This window comes from Mustela nivalis (assembly GCF_964662115.1).
Source record: "Mustela nivalis genome assembly, chromosome: 14".
Classification (NCBI taxonomy): domain Eukaryota; kingdom Metazoa; phylum Chordata; class Mammalia; order Carnivora; family Mustelidae; genus Mustela; species Mustela nivalis.
In genome coordinates, this window is record NC_139033.1 from 39,163,931 (window position 1) to 39,185,730 (window position 21,800).

Here is a 21,800-nt window from a genome sequence, read left to right on the forward strand (position 1 = left end):
GGGTCTGTCTTCCATTATACTATAGTTGTTTTATTTTAGGAATCATAACTTTCTTCTTGTCTTGGTATATATAGACTAGATGAAATATCAAAGGGAGTTATTCTGCATTTGCAGTAAGGAAAAGATAATCTGCCCTTTTGATTTTACCTAATGATATTAAATATTCAGTTCTGCAGAAGTCTGGTTTTTCAGAAATATGATCTGAGCCAGAGTCTCAGGTACCCTGGCGGACACAGTTGGTGCTTTGTTTCCTGTTACTGACCTGTCCCTTTCCCTCTCCCCCCAGCACTGAGAGTTTTAGAGCAAAGGTCCCTGACACAGAGCAATTTGTGCCTAAGGCAGGGTATATACCCTAGGGGCTCCTCAGCTACTTACAGAAAGAATGAAAACAGCGTATACTTCCCGCAAATTTCTTAAGGTTCCGATCTTTGTGATTTGCTAAATAAATTCGGTAACTAAACAGGCACTAATGAAAAACACTTTTGAAATAAATACAGACACTATTTCTGTTTTATCATTCACCTATATGATTTTGTGAATTAAGAACAGGCATGTTATTTGCTCACTGACTGATTTACAATGTGCTGGACAGGGAGTGGGCTTAGGTGTCGTCCAAATTCTAGCTGAAGCTGAAAAATTAGGCGTATATTTATTCATTTGGGATCAAGACTGAAAAAGGAAAGAACTAAAAGTTATGAATAGAATCTAAAAGCCTTTCAAAGTCCTGGTTTCAAATGTTTTGAACTGAGATATTTATATCAAAATTATAGGCCATTTATGAATAGAAAATAACTTCATAATGGCAAAGTGTTACTATCAACTTAATAACATGTTTAGGTGATGGGACGCCTGGGTGGCTCAGTTGGTTAAGCAGCTGCCTTCGGCTCAGGTGATGATCCCAGCGTCCTGGGATCAAGTCCCACATCGGGCTCCTTGCTCCGCAGGGAGCCTGCTTCTCCCTCTGCCTCTGCTTTCCACTCTGCCTTCCACTCTGTCTGCCTGTGCTCGCTCTCGCTCGCTCTCTCTCTCTCTCTCTGACAAATAAATAAATAAATCTTAAAAAACAAAATAACATGTTTAGGTGAATTTGCATTTTACTAAGTGTGAAAACAGCCAGCTACATGGATTTGGAAAGCAAATGCATGAGTGTGTGCACACTGAGTTTTAGAAAATATTTGGTGCCCACGCGGATTTGTGGACCCTATTCATACGCTTGCTGAGTACCTGTTGGTTAGGGCACTTTGTTCTGAGTTCAGACTGGGAGGGTGGGGTGGATACATCTTTGTGTAAATAAGTCACATCCCTGTCCTCCTGGAATTTGCACAATGCTGGACACCTCCAGGACACCTTCAGATCATAGATAAGAACCACATCAATAATCATCTATCAGTTTTGACAGTGATTGGAACTAGATTATCTTCAAATCACATACTCTCTTTGACCATTTTAAATAGTCAGCTCTAAAATTGTAAAGGAACTTACGTATTATTCAGGTCTGTGTTTTTCTCTTTTGCTTGGATTGGGGAAGAATTTAGGAATCACGTGTTGCGGGTTAAATATCATGAGGAATGGCGATGTGAGGCCTAAATATCAATTTCATGCAAATGTAATAAAAACTAAATTGTAGTAGTGGGTGCCAATAATTTAGTATATAAATCAGTGAGTGAAAAACTTCAAATTGAGAAAATTCTACCCATCACATTCTTTTTCCCGTAAATTAGGAAAATATGACTACAATTTTATTTTACCGCAGAGAAAAAGATTTACTTTGTCCAAAGCATTCTTGCTTATTGTTCTTGTTGTTGCCCTTGTTGCTGTTTTCAAAAACCAGCTTTTCTGGGGCACCTGGGTGGCTCAGTTGGTTTAGCGACTGGTTTCAGCTCAGGTCATGATCCCGGGGTCCTGGGATTGAGTTCCTCTTCAGGCTCCCTGCTCAGCGGGAAGCCTTCTTGCTTCTCCCACTCCCACTCCCCTGCCTATGTTCCCTCTCTCGTTGTGTTTCTCTCTTTCTGTCAAAGAATTAAAATCTTTGAAAAAAAAAAAAAAAGCTTTTTTTGGAGGTATAATTTACATACCACAAAATATATCCAAATGGACGATTCAATGATTTTTAGTAGGTTTCTGGAATTGAACAACCATCACCACAATTCAGTTTTAAAGCATTCTCAGCATCCCAAAAGACCCCACTTTCCTATTTGTTACCCCTAGACAACCGCTAATCTACTTTCCTCTCTCTTTTTAGATTTGACTTTCTGGACATTGCACACAAACGGGACCAGACAATAGATGGTCTTTTGCATCTGGCTCCCTTCGCCTAGCCTAGAACAATGGTTTTGAGTTCATTCAGGGTGTAGCATGCATGGATCAGTAGTTGGCTCCTGTTTTTGCTAACTACTATGCATTCCATTCTATGGCTGGTCCACATTTTGTTCACCAGCTGGTGGATATTTCTGCATTTACATTTAAGTGGTAAGACAGATACTTTGGTCCGGCTTCCATGGTAGCATAATTCAAAAGTAATTGATAGGAGCCAACCTCTTATTTATATTTGTGAAAACTCTATTCCCGATATGGATTACTGCTATTTTCCATGATCTTTCTGTGATACTCCCACGAACATAGTAAATAGTTAACCCTGTGCAAGTAGCAAAAATCATCAATCATTTGGGATTCTAGGTTGGACTTGGAAGATGTTTCGCTCTTGACATTCTTGTTTGCAAAAGAGAATTCGTATCTCCTTTGGTATATTTTCTTCACAAATAATGCGTTTAGAGTGGGTGAATTTTGATGATTGTTTGACCTAACAGTGAGGATTGAAGTACTCTCAAAAATCTGAGTGTTTCCTAATAACATATTTAAGTGGCATACTTAACGTAAAGCGTGAGGCATGTATAGCCCTAAGCCTTAAAAAGTTGAACGGAGTGCATGTGAATTTATGTGCTTTTAGTTTTATTAGTCTATGATTTCTATGACTGCTTTAAAAAATGAAACAGATACAACTGTTTATTTACAAAATCAGGCACTAGGTTGAGTTCTTAGATGAGTGAAAATCTGAAACAGAAAAAAAAAATGCCACTTCGTCTTCCTCTAGGACCTTTTTAAGGAGCTTGAGCAAAATTGTAAATTACTCCGGGTTCCTATTAAGTGGTGGTGTTTTTCTGTGTTTCGGCCAGAGAATAAACCAAATTGGAACTTTCTAACATTGCAAGAACATTGACCTTTGAACGCCTTAGGATTCAGGAACCTTGAGCAACAGTTCCGTTAGAGTTGTTCCCTTGCTGTTCACCCGGCTTTGTGCCAACTACGACAGTAAATGCATTCTTAGGAGTTTACGCTTGGCAACTTATGCTTAAAGATCCTCTTAGAAGGATTTCTCTGGTTGAGTAGAAACCCTTCGAGAAAAAGTTGGCAAATTCCGTGAAACTAAAGAGAAGACAATATGTCTCTTCACGCCTGCAAGTTACTGCTAGAAATTACACTTTCCTGCTGGGGAAAAAAAGAGCATTAATATAACTTGAAGGTCTGTTTTATTGACAACTTAGAATGCGAAGGATTTTATTTTTAAAATTCTAAAATTTGAAAACAAGATAGTCTAGATTAAATAGTGTAGTTTTCCAAAGCTGAATGTGCTCTTTTGGAACTCAGTTTTTTTCTGCTTGAAATATCAGAACAACTTGCTGAAATCCTGGGTGGGAACATTGTGCTTTTGATGGTCTGTGATTGGATGAATTAATCAGTCTCTATGGCTAATGTTTTTTGTTTTGTTTTGTTTTGTTTTTTGTTTTTTAACCTGGTTAGGATTTAAAAATCTCTAGAACAGGTACATTTTTCTAGACTTCCACGGACTGTCATTTCAGATGTCTCTTAAGAGTCATATACCATTGACAGGAATCTGTCTCCATCATTCCCACTTTTATATGCTCTGAAGTTGGCGGGGACACATGGCCCCCGTGTTGTGTCTGTTCACAGGAGAAAGCCTGGATCAGCATTGAGGTGTGAGAGTCTTAGAATTATTTTGATGAGCTCACTCCTTCATCACTCATGACCACATGATCTGTCATGAGGAGCTCGGTTTTACCCAGAGCCAGAAGCGGTGCTCACCCTGGTATCTTTCTGTGAGCTCCCAGATCTCACATCTTGGGAGGACGCTGCCCTGTGGGTCCGCATCAGTATGACATCTTCCTGTCTGCTGGACAGGAAGGCGGCCATCCTGGATAGACTTTGGAGTCACTGACCCAGTTGTCTCCCTGCACATGGGCCGCGGTGAAGAGTGGAAACATGTTATGCATCTAGAAAACAGGAAGAGGATGTGTAGATGACATGAGGAGCTCTAGGTTCATGAATTCAACGTAAATCTCATCATAGCAAATATTATTTACTTCCTGTATACTTCTATAGATTTCCTCTTACTTTTCCATGTTAGTCAATAATAAGTGTAGTGAACTTTCTTAAGATGTTGAAGATTTCCCTGGGCCTCCTCTGTCACCCTATTGAATGTCAGGCTCCACTGGCTCTTCTGGCCGGCAACAACGGTTCTGCTTTACATTTTAACATTCCTCATTCCATCACTGTTTTGTTATGGTTTGGTTTTATTTTTTTGCCATTTACATTGTTTGGGGTCAACACTTTGAATAGAGAAACAAATCCAGCTAATTGTGGCTTCCAGTTAGTTCTGATAAAATCAGTGAAGGTCCTTGGCTTTTGAAATCTCATTGGTACTTTGCTTTCTCTAGGCTGCTGTTGCATGATTATTATTTTTAAAATAAAAGTACAGAAGTTCACATTTTTTTAGCACAGAGTTCTGTGAGTTTTGACAAATGGTTACAGTCAAGAAACCGCCATCACCATCAAGATGTAGAACAGTAATGGGACACCTGGGTGGCTGAGTCAGTTAAGTGTCTGCCTTTGGCTTGGGTCATGATCTCAGGGTCTTGATCTTGGGATTCTGAGATTGAACCCCATGTCAGGCTCCCGGCTCAGTGGGGAGTCTTCTTCTCCCTCTCACTCTGCCCCCACCCTTACCCTTCCATAGATTCGCTCTCTCTCTTTCGCTTTCTCAAATAAGTAAATAAAATCTTTTTAAAAAGTTATAGAACAATTATGTTATATTATCCCCCCCCCCCAAGAAAAATTCCCCTGTGTTCCCTTGGTAGTCAGTCCCTTCCCCACTTCCAGTCCCTAGGTAGCCACTGATCTGTTTTCTGTGCCCATAATTTCAAATTTTCTAGATCTCATACAAATGGAACGATGGTACGTAGCCTCCGGGATTTGACTCTTTTTGGTCAGGAAAATGCTCTGCTTCAGTACTTTATTCCTCTTACTGATGAGTAGGATTGGCCCATGGAGGAATATTTGGGCTCGGGCCCAAGAAAGTAGGCTTAGAAATCCACTCAGAATGCAGCAGAAGGCATGGTGGTAACCTGGAAAGAGCCAGTAGACTCGGGCTTGAGATCCACAACCATCATTAACCAGTATTTAGCTTCATCGTGTATAGCCTCATTTCCTCATCTGTCAAGTGGAAATAATAACGCTGACTTCTCAGGGTGTATGTGAGGATTATTAAAAGTAGCTAAGCTTAGCATGCATGCAGTAGGCACTCAGCAGACTCTGGTACCTTCTCTCGAGTCTTCCCCCAAATGGGAATGGTTTCATGTGATTTGTTCCTTTTTGCAATTTAGTTGCTATACTGGGCACTGGGTGAAATCTTCAGCTGTTTTGAAAATTTCAAATTATGCCAGTGAACAATGAAGATAGATTATGTCATGACAAAGACACCTCGATCTAAGGTCAGCCTATCTGGATTCAGGTGGAGAGGTCAACTGATGACCTTGAAAAACTTGTATCACTATTCTGTGACTTGGTTGCATTATCCCTACATGCATGGATGGGTTTAGATATAGCTATAGATATATAGATAATAGGTATAGTGGTACAGAATGTAATGGTAATTTTGACAATATATAGTAAACGATTTTTTGGTAAATGGTCCAGTATTTGTCAATCCCATTGATTTGTATGTTGTGTGTGTGCCAGTATTTCAATTCTTTTTTCAAAATGGAATAACTTTTATTTCCTACCTAAGAGCTTTCTATAACATTGGCTATGTTGTAAATATCTGTTTGTATATAAATGAGTATCACAAATGAATAAAATTAATCCTACTTAAAAAAATCTTAATTACTACTTGAAAACAATGTCATATTACTGGAGCTAAGAGTTCATGAGCATGTCTTCTGATACAGTGTGTGTTGTTTTCAGGTAAAATGCACAGTCACCTGAGATTTAGCTGGCTGACACTGGATGTCACCATTGTGCTGTAGAATGTCATTGCAGAACAGGTGTGCTATTTAATATTCAAGACACGGTCAGTCACTTCAAGGGTTGGAGATCTGTTAATGTTCTTTCCCTCATATAACCTAATTACCCTGGCTCACTTTTCTTGCAACTTACTTTTTTAGCTTCTGATATCTAAGCTCTCTAGAAGAATGACCAAGAATGATGATAAAATGATATTCAGTATTTTTGGCTCAGAACTCAGAAACTGTGCTAACACCAGTCAGGGCTCTTGGTTGCAAACCAGTCAGTTAAGTTCATGGTGAGTGCTGTGATATGTTAATAAAAAATTAAAAAAGAAAGAAAAGAAAATACCTTTGTTAGAAGCTCTAGAATATAAACCATACCCGTATTCATTTCCTAGGATGGCTGTAACAAGGTACCACAGGCTAAGTGACTTATACATAGTAATTGGTTTCTTCCAGTTCTGGAGACCAGAAATCTAAGATCAAGGTGTGGGCAGGGTTGGGCTTTTCTGAAGCTGTAAGGAAGGGTCTGTTCCATGCTTTTCCTCCAATTTCTTTGATTTGCTTGCCATTTGGGATGTTCCTAGGCAGGCAGAAGCATCACTTTGATCTCTACCTTCAACTTTACATGGCATTCTTCTGTGTGCATTTGTGTCCAAATATTTATAAAACACCAGTCATGTTGGATTAGGGGACCCACCCCCTCTTGGGGGAGGGGGTGTTTAGAATTTCAACTTATGAATGGAGAGGGACCAAAATTCAACCCCGTAACAGTGCCTCCTATGTGTTTATTGTATAACAAATAAGCCATTCTTACGTCATTAAACAGAGGAGTACATTATCCTTGGCACCCAAAGACATGTTGGTTTATTGCTCAGATTACAAATATTGTGTATAAATTGCTTTGTAAATCGGAAGCTATTCATTAGATGTTAGAATAATCAGTTGGGGATGTGGATGAATTATTGATGTGTTACTGGGAAAGATTTGTTAGTCTTAAAATTCCAGAAGCAGATTTTCCTTTATAAGCTAACTCTGTCTGCAGACTGTTTAAAATATTACCTAGTTCTTCTCTACTATTCAGACAGCTTACCAGCAATAATAGTGGATAATGGATTCATATTTTATTTACATATTAGGCAAACAGATACACATCACTTATTATTTGCTGTGCTCTGTCTTAGGTTCTGGGAAAATGTTAACTCACAAGCAACCCTATGTTGTTTGTTATTTCTATCATTATTAATCATTAATATTATCTGATTAATTAATCCCTTATCAGTTAAATTAACTGATAAGGGATCTGAGGCTCAGAGAGCTTAAGAAACTTGCCCGTGGTCACACAGCTCCCGAGTGGCAGAGTCGGGCCATGAAACAAGGCAGTCTGGCTCCAAACCTTCTCATCCGTAGAATGTTCTTTATTCACAGAGAGTCTCATGGAGAAATTCAGTGTGTGAGAGAACAAAGCAGAACTGCTTTGGTTCAAGTTGAGATGGCCAAGCCCAGTCTGCTTCACACCGCCCCTTCCCTCTGGGAGCCCTGTTTGCAAAGCCCTGATCCAGGAAATAACACCTCTTGGCATGATGCCACTTATAAGCTGTCTTCAATCCACTCTAGCATAAAACAAATACAATTCTTTTCTCACTTTAATTAACTGATTGTGTTTTATTTTGAAAATTTTATCTGCCTAATCTGCTTCTGGCAGAAATGAAATGCTAAGTTGGATTTTCCCCAGGATGGTAAAGCCATATGGCAGTTTGGACTTTGCTGGCTTAAGTTCCCCTTGGGTTTCTTTATACAAATCAAGGACTGTGATCACAAAAATTTCCTGAATCAGAGAGAGAAATGGAATTCGATGTCGATTGAATACAGTTGGGTATAAACTTTGCAATCAGATCGGCATAAACTGTCCCCGCTATTATGGGCTGTGTGTCTTCTGTGGTTATTAATAATACAAAATAATAGAGTGACAATATTAACCATTACCGTCTATTGAGTGCCTGCTGCAACCAACGATCTAAAACAAAAACAAAAACCGTTTTATCCCTATTTTACAGATATGGGTAAGTTGAGGCTAAAATCTTATGTTAACTTGTTTAAGATTGCCAAACCAGTGAGTAGAAGAGATACGATGTTTTGAGAAATACAAGTGATTAAGGAGCAGGTTTTCTTGTTTTTAGCATAAAAGGCACAGATGAGAAAATGTTTAGGAAATATTACGTGGGTCCCGAGGTGATTTTCAAATTATGAAAGACTGTGAGAATGCATCCTGAAGAGTGATTTATTCCTGTGCCGAAATGTCTCTTACCGTTTGTTAATGTATACGGTGTGGAACCTACTAAAAAGAAAAACAAGCAAGCAAATCAATCAAATGCATCCATGGATGGGGTGGAGGGGGGGATGGAACGGGAGAACCAAACAGAATTCAGACCAAATTGATTGTTTTCCTCGCCTCTTTTTAACCCCCAGATTTTGCTCCCACTCTCTGCCATCCCCAACCCAGGGATCAGCAAACGTTTTCTGTAAAGGGCCAGATAGTAAATATTTGAGACATAGCTTGCTGCGTATTTTCTCTGCCGCAACCTCTCAACTCTGCTGTTCCAAAGCAAAAGCGGCATAAACGGACGTAAATGAATGGCTGTGGTTATTGTAGAGCAAACCTTCATGTAGGAGCACGGAATGTGAACCTCATATAATTTTCATGCAGTGTGTGTTTTGATTTTTGTTTTGTGGATGCGAGTGCACGTTCATGCTGGACCATTAAAAATCGTCAGAACCATTGTTAGTTCGTAGGCTGTGCACATAGGTGGGAAGCCAGATGGAGCTCCTGTGGTTTGCTGACCACCACTCAAGCCTGACCGTCCCCCTCTGGTTTTCAGGCACATAGCTTCTTGTCTCTTTGGGTGTTTCTTTTATTCTGGATTACATTTAAACGCTGTTTGGGACCAAGGACTTCATCCCGGAAGAGACTTCCTAGGACCAAGTAGCAGAGACACATGCAGGCACATTTTATAAAAGCAGACTTGCTGAAGTGCAGCTGCCAAGTTGACTGCAAGCGACACAAAGAGAAGCCATTGTGCCTGTCTAAAGGATTTATAATAAAATGGAAAATTCTTGGCGTCCTCTGTCAATTAAATTGAAGATTAAAAGATAAATGCAGGACTTAGAGTTATCCCAGTAGCTATCTAGTTTTAAAGTGATGTTAGCAAATATGAAAATTCCTTGCATGTTTTACCAGTCTAGGTCATTGCTAAATTTTAATTTTTTTTTTTTTCTCACTAGGGAAGCCAGCTTTAATGTGATGCAAACACCCTTGAACTTGTCCTAAAGACAAAGGCTTCAGTTTCAGCTCTGTTAGTTTTGCGGTGACATTGGGTAAGTTACCACCTACGGGAATCCTGGTTGGCTTCCTTATCAGTAAGATGAGACGGATAACCCTACTTCACAGAGCTTTTCGTTTTATTTATTTTATCTTTTCAGTTCTTTACTATTTGTTACGGAAATTTCGAACAGAACCAGAATAGACAGAGGAGTCTTGTGAACCCTGCGTGCCCTTGATCCGCTTCAGTGATTCCCTGCATTTCACTAAAGTTCTTTCATCTTTATCCCACCACATTTTTTCTCTCTGCTAGAACATTCTATAGTAATTCCAAATGTAATATTTCACTGTGCATGACTAAGGGAAAAGCTTTTTCTAAAGAATATCATAATTCTAATATCATACCTAGTGAAATTACAAGAATTCTTTACCATCATTTGTTCCCCAGTCAGATTTAAAGTTTCCCCAGCTGTCTCAACAATGTCTTTATATAACTGGCTTATTTGAATCAAGAGCCAAAGAAGATCCCTGTCTTCCATCTGGTCATGTTTCTTAAGACCCTTCCTTTGTGGCGATTTTCCTTCTCTTCTTCCTATCTTTCTTTACGTCATTTGTGGAAGAAACTAGTTATTTGTCCAATAGATGTCACCTAATTTGGAAGTGGCTAATTGCAACCTTCACCCTTATAGAGTCCTTGAACATTTTCCTCTTGTTCAGATACTTATCGTCCTTGGGTACAGAGGCTTGATGAGGTTCAAGTTCACTTCTTCTTCTTCTTTTTTTTTTTAATGCAAACTTTGTAGGTGATGCTTTCTACTTGCAGTTGTACCATACCTAGAGGACAAAATGTCTGGGCGTCTCTTTCTACTTGTGTCAACATTGATTAGTGAGGTTCCCCAGGTTAGTGCCTTCTGCATCAACCTCTCACCGAGTGATTTTAGCCCTGGTTGACGACTGTTGTTCCGATCCATTAGCTCATAAGGGGTTGCAAAATGTAGGTCTTCCATCAATCCACTTGGATTTATTAGCAAGAATTCTTTAGAAAGAAGAATCAACTGTCTGGTCACCATGAAATATAACACACACAAGAAAGGCAAGATAAATGCTTGTTGGTGACCTCTCACTCTCTTTTTTGAGCTCATGTTCATATCATGGTGGCCTCTTTCCATTGAGTTGGATGATGATGGCTGCTGGTGGTGGTGGTTTTTCTCCTTTACTGTGACATCAGCAATTTCAAAAGCCTTTATATTTTTCAATCCTTCGTAGCCATTTCTCTGTCAGGTTGGTTTTTGTGTCTTATCTTAGTAGTACTTGATCACTTTTTGCCTTCTGGCAGAACAAGATATCGCAGGGTTACCTTGTACATTTCTTGTCCTGGACCTAAATCACTCAAGAAGCCATGGTTTCTTTTTAGTAGAAAATAGTATACTGCGACCACAGTCTGGACACTGAGGGCATGACTTGCTAATATTTCTAAATTTTTGAGTGGCTGGACCTAGAATATACATTTTTAAGGAAAGATGAATCATTATTTTCTACTCGTCATTTCAGTTTGAATTATAAGGTTTTTACAGAATATTTTTGTTCTAACTGTAAGGACTTTTACTTTATGCTCAGAATCTTGGTTCTTAATGATGTTAAGACAGTGACTTTGTGGCTTTATTCTACATCGTGCGCTTCTGTGGGTGCATGCATGTGCGTGCCCGTGCACATACACTAGTTTCAAAGTAGACACATCACTATTTCCACTAACAATATTGTTAGTGAGTATAGTTTATGGTTGTTTTGCAATTCTTTTTGTTCCTAGGGCAGAGCACACCTGGGATAAGTAGTCTCTGGCATGTGCTTTAAAGTCACGTCAAATAATTCATGTGGATGTGTCACCAACTTGGTGTACAGATACAGTCATTTGTTTTATTTCTTATCTTGAAGAATTCCATTTTTTCTTTTTAATTTAATTTTATAATGAGGTCAAATAATTACATTGTTCAGTGTCAAAACTTAGATCACAGATTTTCCCCTTCTATCCACATCTCCCTTCTTTTAGAAATTACGATGCTATCTATCCTTTATATATCCTTTTCTGTACCATGTTAGTTTTTTTTTTAATTGAATAATGCATCCTAGAGAAGATATTTAACTAGTCATCTTTTTGTGGGTATTTTGTCTTTTCCCAACATTTTTCTATTACAAATATTTCTCCAGTAGGTGGTCTTTATAGGATATTGAGAGTTAGATATGTGATATATATATATATATATTTGTTTATATATGTATATATGTGATATGTACATATGATTTTGTTATATTATGTTGTTTTTGTTCCACAGTCATTTATTAAGCACTTATGATGTGCTAGAATACAAAGATGAATAAAATGTGGTCCCTGGCCTTGAGGTTTTATAGTCCAATATGATGTAGAATAAAAAGAAACATTTATTGTGTTTCCTTCTCAGATAATTTGATTTTTATGCTTCTAATCAATGAATCCTTCAGCTGGTACTGTTTTTATATTAAATTAATTCCTTTATTTATGAATCTATACAGCTATCAATAATTTACAATATTTCTGCTATTTTAATTACAGTGCTAATACAGACTTCTTTTAGTTTATATACTTCTTTTAGTTTATTTTAGTTCTTTTGGTTATTGTATCATCAAAAAGAAGTTAGTTTTGTCTAACCTATTTATGTTTCTCCAGAGCCAGAATTCACAATGACAACGGTAACAAGGACCACAGAAGTCCCCCCAAGGGGTAAAAGAGAAGATAATTCTGCCTTGTATGAGTCCACATCAGCTCATGTTATTGAAGAAACTGAATATGTGAAAAAGGTATGCAGGTGCATGGGATCATATTAGTATGATTTTTTGAAATGCAATCTAATATGGATCCGTGGGCTTTGTTTCTCTCTCCATAGAACCTATGAGGTACATTTGGCAAAGGACAATCCCAATAGCTGAAATTTCAACACGTGTTTAGTAACTTCTCTTGAGGACATGAACCTTTGTTCCCCGACATGGAGTAAACTTGAATAATGGGCGAGAAGGGTTCAGAACACCTGTCAGCACTTAATTTTCCCTACAACATTCACCACTGCACTTCCTACCATTTTATATCATTTCTCAGTTGTTTCATGAGTGTTGATACTGTGTTCCCAAATAGATGTTTACGAGTCTCGCTGAGTTTCTGTCTCTCCTTAGCCACTTCCTTTTCACAGTTCTGGGTTGCTCCCCTCAGTGACCCATGGTGGCATAATACTTCATTAAAAAATGTGAAATCTTATGAGAATCCAGGGATAATGGCTGACAAAAGTATATATTCTTAGGAACTGTTTCTTAGAACAGAGGGAAGCATTTGGACAGAGATTGTTGGTAACTTATTCAGATCGATTAATTCATCTTTGAGTATTTTGTAGTTCGAGAGGTCAGTAAGACATGGGGTTTATATCTCCTGCATACATTTGTATCATCTCCTCTTAGCAATTATTCTGTAGTAATTACTAAATAGTAATTATTCTGTAGTAATTACTAGCTAGTAATTACTAGCTAGTAATTATTTTGTAGTGATTACTAAATAGTAATTGTTTTATAGTAATTACTAAATAGTAAATTAGTACTAAATTACTACATAGGAAAAATAGAATTAAATAGTATTAAATACTAATTACTAAGTGGTAATTATTTTCTAGTATAATATTCACTTAGGTTATATTTTGGGTTTGACTGAGAAAGAATTATAAAGGCCAAATGTTCATTTTCTGCAATCTAAACAATATTAGCCCAAATCCAACTTGGGTTCATGGCAGTTATTTAAATCTGAGATCAGTATTTATGTATTACTTTCCAGATAAATCAGGTATACTATAGCTTGTATAAAGAAAAGAAGTATTTGCCATTAAATGCCTTTGAAAAAAAAAATAAAATATTTTTTTTTCTTCTAGATCCGAGCTACTCTGGAAAAGATCCGAAACCAAGTTTTTAAAGATGAAGTAGGACATAAGCATACAAATGACAAACTAGAAACAAAGGTAATAAATTGATCAAAATGTACCACTTTCTTCCTTTATTAAATAAACATAAAACAGCATAAACCTTATTTTTCATAACTTTTTAAAGATGCAATTATTAAATTATCCTTTGAAGCTTTGAATGATGAATGTTAAATATTTTGTCAGTATCTAAAGATGCTAATGGGCATATGTATGAAATATTTAACCACAGATGTTATTAGTAGGCTCAGATTGGAATGACTAGACTCTACTTGAATATTTTATTTTAATTTTTTTTTAAGATTTTATTTACTTATTTGAGAGAGAGAGAGATCACAGGTAGACAGAGAGGCAGGGAGAGAGAGAGGGGGAAGCAGACTCCCTCCTGAGCAGAGAGCCCAACACAGGTCTCAATCCCAGGACTCTGAGATCATGACCTGAGCCAAAGGCAGAGGCTTAACCCACTGAGCCACCCAGGCAACTCAAGACCCTACTTGAATATTTTCAATGGAGCTTACTTATCTAAAGTATATGGGAAGTGTCATCCTAGCCAGGATATATGGCAGTGACATTTTCTAAAGATGGATGGAGGTACAACCTTTTAGACTCGTCTGGGTCACACCAGTGGACACAGAGTTGAAGCTTTTAGGATTTGGAGCCAATTGATCAGATTATTGATAAACTTAAATTTCTCTCTCCTCTTCAACTGGCCTTATATTCTTTACATGAAGCAATCTACACGTAGCCTTGTCTGGTTTATGCAGATTAGAGCTCATCTTAGCCAAGTGCACCTCATCAATGTCAATGTTGTCCTCTAGATAGTATGGCCACCGAGAATGCAGCACATAGGATATGAGGCATAAACATTGTTCCCTTTATCATCCGCAGCCTCCCAAACTGACACAACTAGCTCCAAATATTTTCTTATATTAAGTGCTCAGAAACTAGGGGGGAAAAGGTTAATGTTTGTGAATGGTAAGAAAGATACAAAATTCCATTTTGTTTCTATTGAGTTGTTTATTAGACCTCTAAGTGGAGGTTTCTAGTGAGTCCTGCATGTCTGATTCTGGGGTTGAAGGGTCTGGGCTCGAAGGTTCAGGCTACACGGCAGAGATTTGGGGAATAAGGATAACGTTTAAAGTTCCAAAATTGGAGGAGATCACCAAACAAATGAGTGTGGGTAGAAATGACCGGGGAACCCGGGTGGCTCAGTCACCTGAGCATCTGTGACTCTTGGTTTTGGCTCAGGTCATCATCTTCTGGGTCCTAAGATTGAGACCCATCTCCGCTCTGTGCTCAGTGGGGAGTCTGCTTGAGGATTCTCTCCCTCTGCCCCCCACCCCATGTGCACAGGAGCTCTCTCTCTCTATTTCAAGAATAAATAAGTAAATCTTAAAAACCAAAAGAAAGGACAGAGTATTTGAGCACTGAGTTCTGAGATACCCAACACTCAAGAGAAAGAAGAATCACCATGCCAGGCTGCGGAAAGAAGCTGGTGAATTAGAAGGAAAACCAGGAGAGACTGGAGTCACTAAAGATGAGTGAAAAAGGGTTTCAGAAATGGGGGGAGGAGCGACTGTGTGAAATGGTGCCTATGGGCCAAATAAGTTGAGGGGTGAACCTTGACCACTGCATAAAACAATGGGGAGGTCCTTGATAGGAGGAGCTTCTTGGGAATAAAGATGAATTGTGCAGCTAGTGGGTCTGCCTTGGTCATCTCAAACCTCAGATGATTGGCAGACAAGTAACAGCCTCCACCACCCGGCCCTTCCCCCGCAATATCTGAACGACGTCCATGTAGGAATTTAGTCGTCATGATCTCGGGCTTTGCTGCTCTCCAGGTGTGGGCTGCAGTCCCTGATACTTCAGGGAGCTCTTTAGAGAGCCCAAAGCAGATACTGTTTGGGGGGCAGGTGAAATTTACTGGAAAAAATTGTATATAATTGCTTCTAATTCTACTCTCTAGAGATAATCATTATTTACATTTGCTAGGTACATCCTTCAGTTTTTTTTTTTTTTCCTGTGCATGATTTTGTATATATGGCTATTTTTCTTTCTATAAAATGGTATCACTGGATATGGTTTTATAGCCTGCATAGTTCATGTAGAAGTATATTGTTCACATTTTCCCATGTCGACAAATATTCTTCTAATGCTTAAAAAAAAAAAAGGAAAGAAAGAAAGAAACGCAACATTTAGAGCTCCACCCCAGACCTCTTGAATCAGAATCTGTGTTTTCACCAGATCTATCACCAAGTGACTCATAAGCACGTTAAAGTTCAACAGGCACTCATCCATGACCTTTGTAGCTAGCTCCTGCTGCCAGCAACCTGCCTTCTACAAGTCTCTCCCTCAAGCATTCTTTAACAAATTAAAAAACAAAATAACTTTTATATAGAGAGAGTGAGAGTATGTAGTAGGGTCTAGAGTAGAGAAAATAAAACCCTGATGGAATTATAGTGACTATATGATTCACATGCCGTATATTCTCTCTCTCTCTTTTTTTTTTTTTTTTTCTGTAAACGTAGTCCATTTTTTGTAATGAAAGGAATATTGGCTTGGTAAAACAAATTTGGATTCTAATTCTGGTTCTGGTAGTTATTTTAGGTATAACCTCAGGCTTGTTAGTGAAGCACTTTCATCTTCCATTTTCGCCTCTGTATAAGGGGCATAGTGCCTTCTAGTGTTTTAAGTATTCAGACAAAGGGGTGTTTATCAAACATCTAAAAGATTATGTGGCACATGATAGATGCTTACCAAAGAGAAGCTGTTATTTTTTAATGTTTCACGTAGGGTATGTAGAATTGTGTAATTCCTTAGTCTGTCTCGAAATAATTTGGAAGAGCAGAAAGCATAAGATGGATACTCGAGTGGCTGTTTCATGAGCTCCCCACTTACTGCATAAACTGGGCTCAGTACCTCACTTTTCATATCTGTACAATGGATGTAGTTAAATTAGATAATTTCAGATTTCCTTTCCACTGCTGCATGTCCTTGATTCCAGGTGAGATTTATCTTATGCTCTAAGTGTATTTTCAGAGGGCTAGAGTTTATACTGAGTTTATACTGGCAGTAACATTCAGTTCTGACATCTCTGAAATTTTATATGGGGTGATTACAGTGAAGCATCATTGAATGTTGAATATTATGTATGGTAACTATTAAGCCTGATTATATTAGTTTATAATACAATGTAATCAAAATGTACTTATGTCTGCAATTCAAATAAAAAAGGAAAAAAATTGGTCCTGTAGATATTATTTATCTCCTAAAAAGGACTTAATGGTATATATAAATTATAGGAAATGTAATAGTATAAAATATGCACTGCTACCTTTTTTTTTTTAAAGATTTTATTTATTTATTTGACAGACAGAGATTTTAAGTAGGCAGCAGAGAGGCAGGCAGAGAGAGAGGGGGAAACAGTTTCCCCACTGAGCAGAGAGCCCGATGTGGGGCTTGATCCCAGGACCCTGAGATCAGGACCGGAGTCAAAGGCTGAGGCTTTAACCCACCGAGCCACCCAAGTGCCCCTACCTTTTTTTTTTTTTTTTTTAATATAATAATCTAATCAATTTTGAGCAAATACAGAAAACAGCTGCTTCATCTAGAATTCCCCATTGATATTTGAAATTCAAAATACAGTATTTTCTTTGTGTTGAGCTGAATCTTTTTTGGTATATGTCATAGTGAGTGATAATTAATTATTGTCAAATTTGTAGAGGAACGGAATAGTCAGATTGATGATTTCCGTGTTTTTCATTTCAGCACTGTCGAAACATTGAAAATGGCTCTGGTTCTGACGTGGACCCCTCTGGTGGCCATTTCGATCTGCTCATGGAAAGGATGAAAGGAAAAGAAGAGCAGCTCTTAGAAATGAACAAAGAAAATGAAATATTGAAAATCAAGGTACGGTTATCAGGAGAAATTTCTTTTTTTTAGATTTTATTTATTTTTTATTTTGGGAGAGAGTGAGGAGGGGCAAGAGGAAAGGGAGAGACACACTCTCAAGCAGATTCCTTGCTGAACGTGGAACCTGACGTGGGGCTCGACCTCACAACCCTGATACCACAACTCTGAGCCAAAACCAAGAATTGAATGCTTAACTGACTGAGCCACCCAGCTGCCCCATTAAGAAAAATTTATAATTTTGGATTTTTGAGCCCATAAGATAGTTTCATGGATGTGTAAAAGCAGACAGACATCCTTATACATCCACAGATCCACACGGATGCTCATCTACTTAGAGAAACACTTTCCATTTCATAAATTAAATCTCACTGTTTTATTCTGGAGATGACGTTTACTATTGAAAAGATTTTACAAAAGTTCAGCGGATATGGTTTCAGTTGTGCAAGATGAATCCGTTCTAGAGATCTTTGTTGTGCCTACAGTTAATACCGTGTCTTATACGGAATAATGAGTTAGGAGGGTCAGTCTCATGTTAACTATTCTTACTAAATAATTGTAAGTCTTTCATGGTTAATTAATATTAATTAGAGCACTCAACGTCAAATGTCTCATTTTATTTAATTAATCTATTCTTGGATGCTTTATATTTCTTTCTTTTCTTTCCTTCTTTTTTTTTGGTTTGTTATGTAGGCAGTCCTTCAATGAATTGCTCTGTAGGTAAATCTTTGTGGCCATTCTTGATTATTTCTTTAGGTTAAGTCCTTTGAGAAATTCATGACACTTGCCCTTAATCTTCACATCTTGTCCCATGGCTAATTTAGGAAAATACATCTCTTAGTACTGTTGCGGATATCAATGGTACAACGCACATAAGTGTATAATCTGAGAAGGCACTGTGCAGTCTTTGAAGGGTGCAGTTTATAAACACAGGACATTGGCTTGGAGCTGTGGATTGGCCTGGTCAATTGTTGTGCAAATCCTTCTGCACGACAGTTTTCCTAAATAGGGCATTTTTCATTGTACATTTTCCTCTTACCAGATCATTTCTCTGCTCTATGTTCTCGGAGGGTGCAAACGGTACAGTTACAACCTGTTTTCTACCCCTTATCAAACTGTTCTGCCCTTAACCCATTTTTGCTGTAAATGTCAAAACATTCATGACCTCTTTTCCCAGCTGGAAACCTCCAGACAAACAGGAGCAGCAGCTCTGAGAAACGTGGCCCAGAGGTTATTTGAAATCTACCAGACACAGTCTGAAGAAGTTAGAAAGAACCATGAGGCTGGTAAACACTTGCTGGAGGTAAGGAGCTAGCCCCATGTCAATGGGAAAACAAACCCATGTAACCAATCTAGGATTACTAATATCTCATTAATTCTACATGGCTTCAGTGTTGTTGCAGCCCATCGGGATTGTTTTGAAGGAAACCCTAAATTCAAAAGGGTAATTTCAATCCAGTGTGAATTATAAAATTCTTTTTCACTACTCAGCATTATAGAACAAGAAAATATCTGTGTAAATTTAATAAAAGCAAGAGTTTGACAGTTGTTTTTCCGACCGAAGGTTAACAAACTTGAAAAGGAACAGCAACTGAAACAACATGTTGAAAATCTGAATCAAGTTGCTGAAAAGCTTGAAGAAAAACATAAGCAAATCACAGAGCTGGAGAACCTTGTAGAGAGGATGGAAAAGGTAAGCTCCTGCGGATAGAAAGGAATTTCTTCTGGACAGGGTTAGGGAGAGAATGAAAGAAAGTAACTCTAAAATAAATAAGATATATGTGTGTGTGTGTGTATATATGTGCATATGTATACACATATATATACACACACATACATATACATTTATAGTTATATCTTTTTATATTTATATATGTTATATATGTTATATGTATGTTACATATGTTATTTATATATTATATCAATCTAATTTATAAATTTATATAATTAAATATATTTGTATAATTATATATATTTTTAAAGATTTTTAAAATTAATTTGATGGAGAGAGACATAGAGAGGGAACACAAGCAGGGAGAGTCGAAGAGGGAGAAGCAGACTCCCCACCAAGCAGGGAGCCTGATGTGGGGCTCCATCCTAGGACCCTAGAATCATGACCTGAACCAAAGGCAGACCCTTAATGACTGAGCCACCAAGAGCCCCATAATAAAATATATTTTAGAGAGAAATTATGCATGCTAAAGCGAGCAGTGGGGGGGCGCCAGGGTGGCTCAGTGGGTTAGGCCGCTGCCTTCGGCTCAGGTCATGGTCTCAGGGTCCTGGGATCGAGTCCCGCATTGGGCTCTCTGCTGAGCAGAGAGCCTGCTTCCCTCTCTCGCTCTCTGCCTGCCTCTCCACCTGCTTGTGATTTCTCTCTGTCAAGTGAATAAATAAAATCTTTAAAAAAAAAAAAATTAAAAAAAAAAAAAAAGCAAGCAGTGGGAGGGGAGGGGTGGGGCAGAAGGAGAGGGAGAGGGAGAATCTCAAGCAGATTGTCTGCTGACCATAGAGCCCAACAGGGGGCTTGATCTCATGACCCTGAGATCACGATCTGAGCCAAAATCAAGAGCAGGATGCCCAACCCATGAGCCACCCAGGCACCCCTAAAATAAGAGAGATATTAATTGAAAGAAGGATTATTTGCAATTACTAAGACTGCAGGAAGCACTCAATAATGTTAGTTCTTCCTCTTACACACTTAGAATGATCTGAATAGTCCCCGATTGCTCTACAGATACTGCGGTCATATCAGCCTCTGTCACTTTCTGTAGTGCATGTCTGCCTTAGAAAGGGGAAGCAGATGAGGCTGCGAGTAGAACCAACAGGAACCATCACAAGCCCACCTATTACTAGTCCTTATATAGTGGATCCCTGTAATCATGGCAGCCCTGGTATTAGAGTCAGGGACATGATCATACGGTGGCTGCCCGAGTTCACTTTAGGGCTGTGAATACCTATGGCTGCATTAGAACAGATATAATTCACATTAAGAAAAGACATCCTGGGGGCGCCTGGGTGGCTCCGTGGGCTGGGCCTCTGCCTTCAGCTCAGGTCATGATCTCAGGGTCCTGGGATGGAGCCCCGCATCAGGCTCTCTGTTCGGTGGGGAGCCTGCTTGCCCCTTTTTCTCTGCCTGCCTCTCTGCCTACTTGTGATCTCTCTCTCTCTCTCTCAAATAAATAAAGATAATCTTTAAAAAAAAAAAAAAAAGAAAAGAAAAGACTTCCTGTAAGAATTAGAACTTCCATAAGAGAGAATTTAGAGAAGAGTCGGGACATAGCAAAAAATTCTTAAAAACTTCACGCAGCGTGCCTTGAGGGGTCACACTCCAAATATATGCAAAAGGTGAGCCCATCCATTAAATAACACATCCCTTAGAATTTAGAATACAGACAAACCGAGGAATACGGGGGTTTTAGTGGCAAAACAAAGAGAAAACTGGGCTCTCTGAAATTGAATTTGGGGTAGGTAAGAATATAGGCTTTGGAGGTGCCTGGATGCCTGGCTCATTCAGTGGAGCAGGAGACTTATTCTCAGGGTTGTAAGTTCGAGCCTCACATTGGGTATGGAGATTACTCAAAAATAAAATCTTAAAGAAAGAATATAGGCTTTGACTGCTGCCTGTCAATAAATTTTTATATTTATTATAGTAATTCCCTGATTGGCCTCTTCCCTTCTCAGCCTTATTCTGCTTGATGTCTCCTTGACTTGATGCCATTTGAGAAATGTCACTTCAGAAGCATCACATTTCAATATTCATGTTTCTTGCCAAAAGAATTTGGTTATTTTCGACATATTTCCCAGTCACTTAATTTATAACATTGAGTTTGGTTGAATTTGTAGAGCCAATGAAGTCCTATGAGGAAATTACAAAAATTAAACAAGCCCCAATTTAACTGAATCTAGTAATAATAATATATAGCTACCTCTATGTTGTGTATGTTGCGTGGTGGGTCACTGAATGTGTTACTGTCCCCAGAATCTCTGGGCTAGAATATCCTTAAGCAGCTGGTTTGCTGCAGTGCAGACATTTTATAGTTAGGATATTTTGGACAAACTGTAACATTTGGATGACTACTTTGTAGTGTTAGAATATTTATCCTGTAATAAATAGTTTCACAATCTCAGCACAAAGAACGTTTGCCTTTAGGAAAGGAAGACCATTCCGGATTGCAAATAGGGCTGATTAACCAGCTTTCATTTGAATTTAGACTTGTGATCACCTCCAACCCAAACCCAGTAACAATAAGCCAGGTTTAATAGCCAGCTGTTTCTATTTCTTAG

General features: G+C 38.4%; 1 protein-coding gene across 10 annotated transcripts in view; it reads left to right on the top strand.

Annotated features, from left to right (window-relative positions):
- CCDC68 (coiled-coil domain containing 68) overlaps nt 1-21,800 on the top strand; it is a 96,492-nt gene that overhangs the window by 35,846 nt on the left and 38,846 nt on the right. For 5 of the 10 annotated variants that reach the window (XR_014302931.1, XM_082699651.1, XM_082699646.1 and 2 more), the window contains exons 2-7: nt 9,582-9,674; nt 12,320-12,450; nt 13,560-13,646; nt 17,376-17,516; nt 18,694-18,819; nt 19,081-19,209. Coding sequence is in view for 8 of the 10 variants with exons in the window: in XM_082699651.1 (XP_082555777.1) it covers nt 12,334-12,450; nt 13,560-13,646; nt 17,376-17,516; nt 18,694-18,819; nt 19,081-19,209 (600 nt within the window). In the remaining 2 variants the exon portion in view is untranslated. Of the gene's footprint in view, nt 1-2,316; nt 2,470-6,258; nt 6,365-9,581; nt 9,675-12,319; nt 12,451-13,559; nt 13,647-17,375; nt 17,517-18,693; nt 18,820-19,080; nt 19,210-21,800 lie in introns of those variants that run through there. The other 5 variants (XR_014302932.1, XM_082699647.1, XM_082699649.1 and 2 more) reach the window with 4 other exon arrangements.